This window comes from Carettochelys insculpta, chromosome 8 (genome assembly GCF_033958435.1).
Source record: "Carettochelys insculpta isolate YL-2023 chromosome 8, ASM3395843v1, whole genome shotgun sequence".
NCBI classification, from domain to species: domain Eukaryota; kingdom Metazoa; phylum Chordata; order Testudines; family Carettochelyidae; genus Carettochelys; species Carettochelys insculpta.
The window spans coordinates 30637175-30651873 of record NC_134144.1 but is presented as its reverse complement, the minus strand read 5'-3'; the positions used below and the strand labels follow the sequence as shown (position 1 = coordinate 30651873).

The following is a 14699-nucleotide window of genomic DNA, read 5'->3' as shown; positions in this document are numbered from 1 at the left end:
AGCAGTTAAAAGGGAGATGCTTCCCAGGAATCACGTACAGCACTTTTATTTGGCACACCTAGGTTGGCCTGGAGGAAATCCAAAGCAGTTCAAGTCAACTCACTGAGACCCAACATACTGAGAGAAAATAAGAGCCTATTGGAGCGTACTGTCTAAACCTCTCACACTTCCTGAGGGCCACTTTTCTCCATCTGTTTTTTAAACACTTCCTCATAGGGAGAACAGGTGTGGCACCATCTGGGACATGCAAATTTGGTTGATGAGACCAAACCCTAACAAGATCCTTTCATTTTTGGGGTGAAAACAGGGCTCCTGCCCTCTGTTATCTCCACATTGCTACCTGGCCAATATGGTGTGGCTAAGGTTGCATTAGCAGTGAGTATTCCCAGAGTGGAAGGAGAGTGTTGTGTAACAACTTTTAAAGAAACTGTATAATTACAAGTTATTCAACTAACCTGAAACACGCACTGAAGCTGTGCAGCTGCTTTTACCAACACTGTTTTTCACCTCAAAAGTATATTCCCCACTGTCTTCTACTCTTGCATTGAGGATCTTAAGTCCGGACACTTTGTTGAAGAAGCTAATTTTGTATTTATGATCAGTAGACAGCTCATTGCCATCCTTAAACCACCTAGCAGTAAGCTCTGGTGTGCCGTCCACTGTGCATTCCAGAGTACACGAATCTCCAGAGGTGACTTTCATTGGTCCTGGCTTCTCTACAATGACTGCAGGTTCTGAAATGACATGCAAATCACAGCCATGTTTGACTATAGGATAGGAGGTGTAACCAGTTTGTTAACTGAGGTTAAAATATCCTTGTTACCAACCTAGAACTGAGAGATTGGCAAAGCACTCCTGAACTCCAGCGTCATTTTTGATCTGACAGATGTATTTTCCAGCACTGGCTGGCTCTGCATTTTCAATCCGGAGAGTGGCAAAGTTCTCTGAATAAGAAATCCCAAGGTTTTCACTTTCTCTAATGATTTCCCCTTTGTCTTTCAGCCACAGAACAGAAATGGGCTGGGCACCTCCTACTGTGGCCTGCAGCTCAACTGGCTCCCCAACTACAGCAGTGAGATCACTGAGTTTCTTCACAAATATTGGTGGCGCTGGTGAAGAGATGATATGTCATGTTAAAACCATATGGAGAGTGAATGAGTAGAAAGATGACATGCTATGAATATAATCAATGTCCAAATCAGTACACAAACCTCTTAATGTTATAGAGGAAATGCAGGTGTCACCTCCAACATCACTGACAGCTTTGCAGTGATATTCACCAACATCTGCATCACCCACGTTAAGAATGTGAATACTCGCAAGGTAGTTCTCTGACATGATTTTGTACTTCTTGCTGCTTCTAATCTCTTTTTTGTCCTTATACCATGAAATCTGGAATGGAGGAGTGCCCTGAAGTTCACACTCAAAATGAACATCTGAACCCCTCAAAGTCTCAACTGGATGGGGTTTCTTGCTGAAAACAGGTGGTTCTAGGAAAAGAAAAAGATGTTTGGGACACATGAGAGAAAAAGTATTTAATTCAGTTTGGGACAGCAGAGAATGAACTTTCAATAGTAAATTTTATCCCTATGTTGGATTGATATGGGTGCATAAAGACTGAAGAGAAGATTTATTAGCATTTCACAGAAGATTCTAAGTAGGACCCAACAAAGAGTTAGAAGTTCTGACCTTTCACTTTCAATGAGGTACTGGTGTTTGCAGTGCCCGCTGCATTGCGAGCTTCACAAGTGTAGTCTCCACTGTCTTCCACACTCAGGTTGTGCATTTCAATGACTGCCAGAGAGTCTATGAAGGACATTCTGTATTTTTCACTGTCATGGATTTCAGTTTCATCTTTGTACCAGGTGACTTTAATTTCCGGAGAGCCACCTATTTTGCATTCATATCTAGTGGAATCATGCTCTTTCACAACTCTAGAGGATTCTAGCTTCTTAATAAACCTGGGTGGTTCTATAAAATCAAATGGCAAGAGTAAATAAGATGATTCACTCAACTGTACTCATGCATTAAATATGTATCAATGAAATATCTAAACTTAGCAGGTCTTTGCCACTGGCCCGTATTATATGTAGAATGAGTTTCTTAAAAAATTGTGACTTATTTATTTAGCACAAAGATTATTCCTTAGTAAATTGCCATTATAGTAGCTAACAAGAGCATTTAGATCTAAGCGTTACCTTTGGATACAATGCAATAATTAATGTATCATATACCCAGATAGTCATATTGGTACTACAAAGAAAACTAGATGTACATTGATGTTTTTCACCGATATGTTCACCTACGAATGTGGGTGATGGTATTTTGAAATGTCAGATTTACTTCTCAGATCCACTCCTTAGAAATTCCATACAAGAATCCAACTCACTGTTCTATACTAGAATTCAGCTGATTTCTGACCATATCCATAAAAGAAATTTATATTGAATTCTGTCCATGTTATAGGCATGAAAGACAATTCTATATCATTTACTGCTATATTATTTAGCATATGGTGTGTGTTTGTTTCTTTGTGTAGTGTGTGCGTATGGTAGTTTAGTCCTCGCAAATATGCATATGGCTGAAGGCTATTTTCTGATCTATCTTTGTTCATTATGTTCATTCTTTAAGTATATTCATTGCATATACCTTCCCTTTACATTTTTGTTTTTACTTTGTTTTACTTTTTTGTTACAGGCCTTTTTCTGTCACTTTAGTAAAGAAAGATTTTTTTAAATAAGAGCTTTACTGTACAAAAACTAATGCCAGCAGAGGAACCATGATTAGTGTTATGAGAGCAATAGAAAATGTGCAACAGCAGTAACATGTTGGAAATATCAAAGTTCACAGATATTAGGAAAGATGATTGTACTACATGGGAACTGATCAAGATGTTTGTATGTTGTTAAAGCTGACGCCATTGATACATCTTTAGATAATTCACATATCTCAACAAGCCATCTATGGATATAAATAAATTTCAGCAACAGATGTATTTAACAAAACTTTACAGCAACATTTAGAGAGCGGTAATGGTTCTGTTCATGGCAGAGAATGCAAATAAATGATCTGTTTTCACACTTGATTTACAGGAAGAATACTATCGATATTACACTCTACAAGAGATCAAGAATTTGGATTACACTGAACACTTGTGTTTTAATTTAAACAGTTTCTTGAGCTCCTGTCTGAATTAGGGTTAGTATTTGCCCCATGATAATATGTTTTCCCATGTGATTTTATACATTCTTTGAAAATTATAAATCAAAATGTAATCACTGTATGCTACTTTGGCATATGATCATGAAGGAGTTTTGATTACTCAATCAGAAATCAGATGTTAATTCCAGACGCACATTTGAAGGGCAGTAGAGTAGAAATAAGTACTCATTAATATTAGCTAAAATTGTATTTAGTGAAAAAATCCACATCCTTGACAAGGCACAGCCTGAAAGAGGTGAAAACCCCTAATATAACCACATAGTTTACATCTGGATGGATTAGTTTGCTTGTAAATTTAGAGCTACATAGGTTAAAGAATCCACATACAATAAAGGTGATCAGACACCTGGTGGGGTAAAAAAGTTTGTCCCCCAGCTGCTGTGACCTGCTCACATGTTTGCATTCTAAGCGACTCTTGGTGTGGGGGAGTAGAATTGGCTGTTAGTAAGGTAAAGGATTTTGCTCAGCAATTGTGTCACTGATGAAGATACAATACGATTGAAACCTAAAATAAACATTAAGGAGAAAATTCCTGCTGTCAAAATCCCAGACAGTGTCTCCTCTCCTCACCAGAGTGGGAAAGTAAAGGGAAAGCTTCCAGCTTTGCATCATTTCAAGGGAAAAAAAGAAACTCAATATTGTTTTGTTTCTTAACAAGGTAAACAGCTCAGCAAGATGACAAAGCACTGGGTTCTTAAATACCTTTCACGCTTAGCTGAGCTGCGCAAGAATCCTTTCCAGCGCTGTTGCTTGCATAACAGGTGTATAGTCCAGCATCTCCTTTGCCCACTTTCAGAACTGTCAAGCTGGCTGTGTTTTCCACCAGGGTGATCTTGTAGTTGCCGCCAGGGCGGATATCTCTGTTATCTTTTGCCCAAGTGACTTTTAGTGGTGCTGATCCAGTGACATGGCATTTAAAGGAACCGCTTGCTCCAAGAGCCACATCAAGAGGTGCAGGTTTTACATCAAAGACTGGAGGTCTCAGATGCTCTAAAAATGGAAAGGAACAACACAACTCTCTCAGATGCTGATTTACCACCATCTCCATAGAATTGGGTCACTTGGCATTACACAAAAGTGCAGGGTTTTTTTCTGTTTGTTTACAGCAAATGGCTGGGGAAAAATTTAGCAGCTACCAACCTGTGAGGAAGAGCACAGCACTGGAAGAAGCAGTTCCAAGATCATTTTGAGCTGAGCAAGAGTATTGGCCACAGTGAGTCAAGGTGGTTTGCAAGATCTGGAGAGTTGCTACATTGTTTAAATACGTTGTTTGTGTGTTGTCGTCATCGCTTAGTAACACCCCATCCTTATACCATGACACCTGGATAGGTTCTGAACCACTGATGCGACAATCAAAGGTAATTGAGGAACCAACTGTCTCATGGATGTCTTTTAGTTTTCTTGCAAAGGTAGGTGGAAATTTACGGTCTGTAAGGAAATAAGAAGAAATAAGGCATCCTGCCTACCTGGACACAATTTTGACTTGCACTTACGATAAGCCTATTTCTATAAAGCATCATTATTGAATTATTTGAAATGAAACCATCACCTTTAACAGTGAGCAGAGCTTTGGAAGAGGCAATGCCAACACTATTTTCTGCTTTGCAGATATATTCTCCAAGGTCACCGCTCTCCACCTTGTTGAAAACTAACTTAGCCACGTTGTTTTTGAAGTACATTTTATAAGCAGGGGTTGATCTCAGTTTTGTATCTTCTTTGTACCATGAGACTTTGATTTCCGGGGTCCCAGCTATTTGGCACTGAAAGGATGCAGATTCTCCAACTGTCACTTCTACCCGTTCCAAGTGTGTAACAAAATAAGGTGGTTCTAAAGCAGAAAAGATGCAATCAGCATCACTGATAAGAGATCAACTCTTATAATGAACTTTATGAATACAAGAGTGGTGAAGTAATCAGAGACAGCAACACACCTAAGATTGATATTAGGCCTTGGCAAATATCTGCTCCAGCATCATTTGCAACCTCGCAACTGTATTCCCCTTCATCATCTTTTGTACTGCTAGGAATTTCCAGTATGCCCGATTTTTCAGTCGTTGTTATGTTACATCTTGGGGACTGCTCTAAGGGTAAGCCATTCTTCTTCCAAGTTACTGAAATAGGGAGAGTTCCTTTGTACGTGCTTTCTAGAAGTATTGATTTCCCTTGCTCTACACTGAAATCGCTTAATTTCTTCACAAAGGTTGCTGGCTCTATGAGAAGAACAAGTAATGCAAAAAGTCAAAATAGAAGAGGAAGGGAATACCAAGATAGTCACTTATATGTATGTGCACAAACACTCACACACTAATAAATACAAAATTATTAATGGTAGCAGCTATTTAGACAAACCTTTTACAAAAAGATGAGTGGTGCAAGACACACTGCCAGCATCATTAGTGACTCGACAGGTGTACTCTCCACTGTGGAACGGTTCTACTTCATATAGTTCCAGTTCTGTAACTGTATCCTCCAAAGAGATATTGCAGGTGCTATCTGACACAAGTTCCCTGATGCCTCTAAACCAGTTAACTTTGAATGGAGCTGTTCCTTTTATGAGACTTGTGAATGTTACACTCATTCCGGGCAGAACTTCTACAGGATCAGGCGTCTTCGCGAAAGAGGGTGGTTCTACATATATATGAAGAAGATATGACACATACATAAATTAATATGCTCATTACATTTGAAGATGAAAAACAAATCTGAGTTTGGCTGAAGATTCATAGACTCCTTGAAAAGAGCCAAGGAAGAAATAGCAGTAATTGGAGGAAGTATTTTGCCTAAGGTAGCTAGGGCATCTTTTACTGACCTTGCACAATCAAAAAGGCACTACATTCATCAGATCCAGCTACATTTGCAGCGGCACAGGTGTAAGGCCCTGTATCTGATGCGTCCAGTGCATTCAGTTTCAATCCACAGATGTTGTCTGAAAATGAGATTTCATATTTGTCTCCACTAACTATCTCATTTCCATCTTGGAACCAGGCAACTGAAATGGGTGGTGATCCAGAAACTTTGCACTCCAGCAGTGCTGAGGAACCTAGGATCCCATATGTTTCCTTTAACTTTCTTGAGAAAAAGGGAGGGACAATGCGATCTGCATGGGAAAAGGTGACAAAACCACAGGCTTGTTCTTTTTGTTTTTTAATTAAAAGGGTAAAAGATTTGTTAAAAGCGAAGGCAATGCTAAGTGACAGGAAAGTTAGGCAGCCTGCTAACCTGAAACATCAACTGAGGATGTGCAACTACTTTCACCAACTTCATTTCTCACTTCAAATGTATACAGTCCCCTGTCTTCCATGTCTGCAGAAAGAACTTTCAGGGTGGCTACTTTGTTGAAAAAGGTGATTTGATATTTGCGTCCACTCTGCAGTTCTCTTCCATCCTTGTACCACTTTGTAATAAGTTCTGGTGTTCCACCCACTGTGCATTCTAATGCAAAAGAATTTCCAGCCGTAACTGACATTGGTTCTGGCTTTTCTAAAATGACTGCTGGTTCTGAAAGAAGAAAAAGCCATGTAATCGGTAAAATGTAATTGTAAAGCCGACAGTTTATAATGACCTCTGTAATTATTGAAAACTGATTTATGTCCTGGAAGTATGATTACATGTAGCACATGATTTTATTTGTTATTGTGGGTGAGACACTTTGACCAACCTAATACTTGCAGAAATGCTGAACACTCCCTCATCCCAGCGTCATTTTTAATCTGGCAGATGTACTTTCCAGCATTGGCTCCCTCCGTGCTTCTGAGCTCAAGAGTAGCAATGTTATCCACAAAGGAAATCTGGACTTTTTCGCTTTCTCTAATGATTTCACCCTTATCCTTAAGCCACAAAACAGAAATAGGTTGAGAGCCTTCCACCACAGTCTGCAGTGCTGTCGGTTCCCCAACAAAGGCTGCAGTGTCACTTAACTTCTGAACAAATCTTGGAGGTTCTAGTGATGGAAAAAGTCACAGTAGAAATTTGTCAGCTATAGAGATAAGTAGCAATGACATCAATAAAATAAAATACAAATGCTGGTTATGCTCGTTCATACACACCTTTGAATTTCACAGCACAAACACAGGTGTCACTTCCCACCTCATTCGTGGCTTTGCACTGGTACTCCCCAGTGTCTGAAGCTTCAAGATTAAGAATGTGAATGTTGGCTGTGAAGTCTTTCGATGTGACTTTGAACTTCTTACTGCTTCTGACTTGCCTCCTGTCTTTGAACCATGCTACTTCAAATGGTGGAGTTCCCAAAATTTCACATTGAATCACAACATCTGAACCTTTAAGTGTCTCTATAGGGGTAGGTTTCTTGCTAAAAACAGGAGGTTCTATAAAAAAGAATAACATCAGAGCCTGTAAGTGGGACAGGTTTCTGGTTAACAACAGAGGCCAAGATATTTAGAAGTAGAAGCTGAAAAATTATGTTCATAAAGTCATACTTAGACATCTGAATGTGATCTAGCTTTCAAAAGTGCTGACCAGCTAACAGTGCACACTGAAGTCATATCTATTTCTGCATCTGATGTAAAAATCAGATAACTATGCAAATAGTTTGAGTTCAGAAATCCTATTCAGTTTCCTAAATAAAGGGTATTAGTAAGGATGGTCTTGCATTGGCTTGACCTTCACAACACTGCACTTTAGCCTGTCCTACACTCAGATCCATTATCTTTGTCCACTAAAGCCTCCTCTCTTAAGTTTTCTAGACTTTGCTATCAGCCCACTGCTCCTAACCACACCGATGCTCCTTGCCAGACTCCCCTTATGCATGACACAGCTCCCCAAAATGGGTAAACCCACTATGCTGTATGTTTCATTTCTGCCATGATGCTTGTGGAGCTCTGACTGCTGACACAGAGTAGGCAAACTGTGGGCTATATGGAACATTCAGCTACAGTAGTGCCTTGATTTCCATAAGGGTTGTGTTCCCACACAACCTCGCATAACTCGAATTTCATGTAAGCTGTGGGAGGCTTTTTTCCCTGACAGAATGCAGGTTCTGCAGCCAGAGCACATGGAGCACCTTCTGAAAGGTAAGTCCTGGGTTGGGGGGCAGATGGGGAGGGTTAAGCCTGACGGTGGTTTAGGGCTGTAGTGGGGCAGGGGGCAGAGCTGAGCCAAGGCTGTGCACAGGGGAACAGTTGAACCAGGGCAGGGGGTTGAACTACAGCCATGTGCGGGGTTGGTGAGTCAGCCTGCAGGGGGTTGAACTGGGGCTGCGCATGGGGGTGGTGAGCAGGAGCCATGCTCTGGTGGCAAGGAGTTTGAACCGAGGCCGGGGGGTTAAGCTGGAGCTGCAAGCGGGGGTGGTGAGCCGGGCCATGGTGGATTTGAACCGGGACTGCATGTGGGAGGTTTTGAACCAGGACGGGGAGTTAACCCAGAGCTGCAAGCGGGGGTGGTGAGCCAGGCCGTGCGGGGGATTGAACGGGGGCCAGGAGGGTTGAGCCAGAGTCAAGCAAGGGGTGATGAGCCAGAGCGGGGCATGGAGGTGGGGGAGGGTGTAATTTGGAGCCGTGTGTGTGTTATGAGTGGGACTGGCATGGGGTTGAACCAGGGCTGCATGGGGCCGGGGGGTAAGCTAGGGCCAGGGGGAGTGGGATTTTGAGTTGTGCTTAGCTCGTGTTAATGTGAGTTAACGGCAACTCGGAATCATGCATTCCGAGGCTTTACTGTATTTTACATAAAAACAACATGGTGGTCCTATTCCTGTTTCTTCCTTCTCCTTTGTTCTACATCCGTTCAGTCACTTACCCCTTCTATCTTGTCATTAGCCAAACATGGAAGTTCTTCGTGGAAAGTATGGCCTCCTTGCTAAGTGTTTATACATCACCTTGCACTGTGTCCCTACTGAGTTCTTTAAATGCTGCTGCTATTAATACCACTGATGTTGTGTCACATACACACTCATTTCTTTAGGGGGAGATCTTGCTCCAAGTGTTTTCCATTTACATCAACAGAAGCATATTATTCTGAAGTAGCTCTCTGTGCAGACTGGTTTTGTTTTGGGAGCGGTGCTCAGAAGCTTAGGTAAATGTACTGCATCAGAATGAAAGGAAATGAAATAGATGCAAAATACAATTTTCTAACCTTTTACAGTGACAACAGTACTGCAGCTTGCAGTACCAGCAGAATTGTGGGCTTCACAAATGTAATCACCATTGTCTTCAATGCTGGCATCAGTAATGGTGAGAACTGCCATAGAGTCACTGAATGACATTCTGTATTTCTCACTAGCATGGATTTCAGCATCGTTCCTGTACCACACGACTTTGATTTCAGGAGAGCCACTTATTTTACATTCAAGTTGAACTGAATCCCCCTGTTTCACAAATCTTGAAGCTTCTAATTTCTTAACAAACTTTGGTGCTTCTATAAATGAAATAAATAAATATAAATAAACAACAATCGACATTCTTTTTTCTTATTTGTTGGTATGCTTGCGCAGAATAAATGCCATTGAATGATAAGAATCTTGCAACTTGCCAGAATATCATAGGTACAAAATAAATTAAGCTTGTTATTGGGTGGCAGAAAGAAAAGAAGATGAAAACATTATCTAGAGTTGAAGTCTGTTCTCAGGTACACTGAGAGCTTGTCTACAGTACCACCTTCCTTCAAAAGAAGGATGGTAATTAGGGTGTTGGGAGTTTACTAACGAAGTGCTGCAGTGCATACGCAGCACTTCATTAACCAAATTCCCCCCTCCACGGCAACTTTGAAGTTTTAAACTTCAAAATTTTGAGGAGTAAAGGGACTTCAAAGTTGCCCCAGCACTTTGTAGTGCCAGCGGGTGAGCCACAGCTAGATGCATGCTGGTACCTCAAAGTTTAAAACTTCGAAGTTGCCGTGGGGAAGAATTTGCTTAATGAAGTGCTGCGTATGCACCGCAGCACCTCCTTAGTAAATTCCCAACACCCTAATTACCATCCTTCCTTCGAAGGAAAGTGGTAGTGTAGGCAAGCCCTGAGGGAAATGCAGACACACTCCACTAAACCCAATGGATTTGGCTCCCAAGCATGAATGACTTTGGTGGTGAAAACATAGGGCTAATGAAATTTCAATGGAAATTTGGTCATTTACATACAGTGTTTCTCTCTTTCTCTCCCTACAGCTTTAAATGTAAATAAAATTCTATGAGTGAAGACCCTGGATGGTTCATACTCCAAATAGTTCACCCATCTGTAAATAGTGAGAGAGCCATGAACGGTGAAGACTTAATTTAATGCCCTAATATGTAATAAGAATAACATTACTTTTTTCCAATTTCTAAGTTTCATCAATTTGCCATTTCACTAACAAATATCTTCCAACCATTGCTACATAAAAGTCTCACCATATTCTATCTTAAAAATTAAATCTATAATCAAAGAATTCAATTAAATTTAGAAAAAGAACATGGAAGATCATATGTAAAATGACATAATATTAATAATGCCAAGAGGAATTAAGGGAGAAATCAACACATTCACAAGTACAGAAAATTTGCATTTTCTCACACTGCAGAATGAAAACCAAGATGAAGACTTAAAATCTATTATAGCCACTAGTTAATGTAGTTTGAAGAGGTCCTCTCAGTTTTATTGCCAACATTTGAAGACACAAGGAGTACAAAAATAAAGTTCAACTACTTCTCTCCCAAGAAAATGACACTAAGGTCTCCGTAATAGCAATACCTTTGACAATAAGCTGAGCTGAGCAAAAGTTTTTTCCAACTTCATTGCTAGCTTGGCAGGTATACTGGCCAGAGTCTCCTTTTGCTGCTCTCAGAATTCTTAGGTGAGCTGTATTTGCTACAAAGGTAATATTATAGTTTCCTCCAGTTCGGATCTCTTTGCCATCTTTTGCCCAGGTGACATTTATTGGTTGAGCTCCAGTAACATGGCATTCAAAATCTGCACTTTCTCCAACAGGAACTTCCATGGAGGCTGGTGTTATATCAAAGAAGGGGGGTTGCTTGGGTTCTGGAAATTAAAAGTAACAGTAGAATACTGATTGCTCTGTATTCTCCTTGAAAGAGTCATCAAATATTGTTAGTATAAGTTATTGTACAAAGAACAACAAATTGGACTGAACTTTGAATGTAAAAAGAGTTAACAACAAACGAACCTGAAACTGTGAGCCTAGCACTAGAGGTAGCAGTTCCAACAGCATTGGTAGCTGTGCAAGAGTATTGTCCAGTGTGACTCATCTCAGTTTGAAACAGCTGAAGAGTTGCTACATTCTCTACAAACGATGTTTGCATATTATCGTCATCTCTTAAAGGTACACCATTTTTACACCAAGTCACGCTAATAGGTTCTGAGCCATTTAAGCGACACGTAAATTTAACTGGTAAGCCAACAGTTTGTTCAATGTCCTTTAATTTTCTTGCAAAGGAAGGTGGAAGTTTACGTGCTGTAAAAAACAAAGCCCCCCAAAAATGAGTATGTTATAAATATGCTTTCTGTGGCATTTTTCTATACTTAAACTTGTGGAAGAATGAGCTATAAATCATAGTTTCGAACAAGTTCTCAGAACAATTATCACCTTGAACTGTTAAGATCGCCTTTGTAGTTGCAGTTCCTACACTGTTTTCTGCTTTGCATATATATTCTCCACTGTCAGTGCTATCCACTTTGTTAAAAGCTAGAGTAGCAACATTGTCTTTGAAGAACATTTTATAATCAGGAGTAGATCGTAGTTTTGTATCTCCTTTAAACCAAGATACTGTAATTTCTGGTGTTCCAGCAACTTGGCAATGTAAAGTTGTATAATCTCCAACTGACACTTCCAGAAGTCCCAAGTGTGTAACGAAATAAGGAGGTTCTTTAATTAAAAAAAAACAAAATAAAATAGAATCGGTAAGAATCATTTATACCTTAGAAGCGACGCTTTGATAAGAATAATGAAGAAAATTAAAGTAACATGGTAACACACCTAATGTAGACACTAGTGCTTCACAAACATCCCCTCCTGCCTCATTCTCAACATGGCAAGTATATTCTCCTTCATCCTCTTTTGTACTATTAAGAATTTCCAGAATGCAAGATTTTTCCGTTGTGATGATGCTGCATTTTTCAGACTGAGTTATAGTTTTGCCATTCTTCTTCCATACAACTGAGATTGGGAGGCTACCTGTATATGTGCTTTCCAAAATTATGGATTTTCCAGGCTCAACACAGTGATCACTCAATTTCTTCACAAATGCTGCTGGTTCTAATGATCAATAAGAGGTCAAAAAAATTGAGTGCAATTGTACAAAACTGTCAGTATTTTAAAGAAAAGAGAAATTTCAATCTGTACAAACCTTTTACAGAAAGATGTGCTGTACAGGATGCTTTTCCAGCATCATTAGTCACTAGGCAAGTATAATCTCCACTTTGAAGTGGACCAACATCAAACAACTCCAGTTCTGCACTTGAGTCCTCCAAAAAGATGTTACATTTATCCCCTGGCACAAGCTCATTGACCCCTCTAAACCAGTTCACCTTGAACGGACGGGTTCCTCTGATAACGCTTGTGAAAGTTACACTTGTGCCTGGTAAAACATCCAAGGATTCTGGTTTTTTCACAAAAGAGGGTGGTTCTAAACAATTAAAAACAAATCAAGTCAGTATCAAGTGAATCTGATATTTACATGTACAATTTGAAGATGAAAACCAAAACATTTTATATTCAAAAGAATAATCCCTCCCACAAATATACGCAGAAAATAAGAGTAATATCCAAGAAACAATGTTATAGAGAAGAGGACTTATGGCAATGTACTAGTTAGCCATCCCATACTGACCTTGAATGGTCAATACTGCTCTGCATTCATCAGATCCAGCTACATTAGTAGCTTTACAGGTATAACTTCCCGTATCTGATGAGTCTAATGAATTCACTTGCAAAACACAAAGATTATCTGAAAATGTGGTTTGATGTTTTTCTCCACTAACTATCTTATTTCCATCTTGAAACCAGGCAATTGAAATAGGTGGTGATCCAGATACTTTGCACTCTAGAAGCACTGAGGAACCCAGCACACCATATGTTTCTTTTAATTTTCTTGTGAAAGAAGGTGGAATAATTCGATCTGTATTAAAAAACATAATAAATCCACAGAGGTTTAAAACGTAGAAACATCTCCTAGAGAATAACTTTGCAAAATACAAATGGAAAACTAAAACTCTAACCTAACACATCAACCGAGGCTGTGCAACTGCTTTTCCCAACATCGTTCTGTACTGCGAAAGTGTATATTCCACTGTCGCCCTTTTCTGAATCGAGAATTTTAAGCGTCGATACTTTGTTGAGGAAGGTGATTTTGTATTTGTGGCTGCTTGTCAGTTCTTTTCCGTCCTTAAACCAGCCAACTGAAAGTTCAGGCGTGCCAGCCACTTTGCACTCCAAAGTGCAAACATCTCCCACAGTCACTCGCATCGGCTCTGCCTTCTCTACAATGATTGCTGGCTCTGGAAGAGGATGTGTGCAATAGCCAATGTAAACAAATCATTTTAGTCACTGTTTCTATACATTGTAACACTACATTAGTACAAATAACTGTTTTGACTGCCTTTAATACAAATAGCCTTGCAATCAACTGAGTTAAGGGTGTTTATGAACCTTCCTTTCACTGGTTCTGTCTGCCTTACAATGTAAGTAGTTTGGGAACTTGGACTACCTCTTACTATGAGTTTGTGCAGCACCCAGCTCAATGAGGATCTTGGATGGGACGTTAGCTGCTGTCGTAAGATGAATAAATAAATACAATAGAGAGGAAAAGAATAGTAGGGGTGGAACATCTGATCAGTTGGGTAAGACAAAACAGTGAAATTTTCTCCCCTTGGTTTCCTCAGTCTCTCTTTGTATCTCTATTTCTCAGCTCTCTGGAGCAGGAGACAAGAGTTACGAATAGGGCCAAATTATGAAGTGGTTTCATGACCAATAATACGTTAAGAACAAAGAGGGGGTCACACTCCAGTAAGATGTGTTGAGGCCATATGTTACCTAGCAGCCTGAACTGCAAAAAGCTGGACAGGGAATATATCCCTTCATGATAACCTGCTGTGTTCATGCTCTGTGAAGTTCCTGGCATTAGCCACTGTCACAAGACAGGATACTGGACTACAAGGATTTTTCTTCTGACCCAGTATGGCAGTTTTAATGTTAGCAAAACAATGCAAGTATACCTGCAACCCCAGGTACCCTACATTCATCTTTGTTACCAACCTATAACGGTTACGGTAGCCATACATTCCCGAGTTCCAGCATCATTCATGATCTGACAGACATATTTTCCAGCACTGCCTGGTTCTGCATTTGCCAGCTGTAGAGTTGCAACATTTGCCACAAACGTAATTATAGTGTTTTCGCTTTCTCTAATGACTTCTTCTTTGTCTTTCAACCACTGGACAAAAATTGGCTGAGAGCCTTCAACTCTTGCTTGTAATTCTACTGGTTCACCAACCACGACTGAGACGCTGTTTATTTTTGTGATGAATTTTGGTGGTTCT

General features: G+C 40.0%; 1 protein-coding gene across 3 annotated transcripts in view; it reads right to left on the bottom strand.

Moving 5' to 3' along the window:
• Window positions 1-14699, bottom strand: part of TTN (titin) — a 330648-nt gene that overhangs the window by 224119 nt on the left and 91830 nt on the right. For all 3 annotated transcript variants that reach the window (XM_075000777.1, XM_075000778.1, XM_075000779.1), the window contains 22 exons: window positions 14416-14697; window positions 13380-13658; window positions 12992-13279; window positions 12509-12787; window positions 12139-12417; window positions 11749-12027; window positions 11329-11616; window positions 10896-11183; window positions 9310-9591; window positions 7269-7547; window positions 6881-7162; window positions 6442-6720; window positions 6032-6319; window positions 5572-5850; window positions 5154-5432; window positions 4772-5050; window positions 4363-4650; window positions 3925-4212; window positions 1690-1971; window positions 1212-1490; window positions 828-1109; window positions 456-734 (listed from right to left, as the gene is read on the bottom strand). In XM_075000777.1, the coding sequence (XP_074856878.1) occupies window positions 456-734; window positions 828-1109; window positions 1212-1490; window positions 1690-1971; window positions 3925-4212; window positions 4363-4650; window positions 4772-5050; window positions 5154-5432; window positions 5572-5850; window positions 6032-6319; window positions 6442-6720; window positions 6881-7162; window positions 7269-7547; window positions 9310-9591; window positions 10896-11183; window positions 11329-11616; window positions 11749-12027; window positions 12139-12417; window positions 12509-12787; window positions 12992-13279; window positions 13380-13658; window positions 14416-14697 (6207 nt within the window). The remainder of the gene's footprint in view (window positions 1-455; window positions 735-827; window positions 1110-1211; window positions 1491-1689; window positions 1972-3924; window positions 4213-4362; window positions 4651-4771; window positions 5051-5153; window positions 5433-5571; window positions 5851-6031; window positions 6320-6441; window positions 6721-6880; window positions 7163-7268; window positions 7548-9309; window positions 9592-10895; window positions 11184-11328; window positions 11617-11748; window positions 12028-12138; window positions 12418-12508; window positions 12788-12991; window positions 13280-13379; window positions 13659-14415; window positions 14698-14699) is intronic.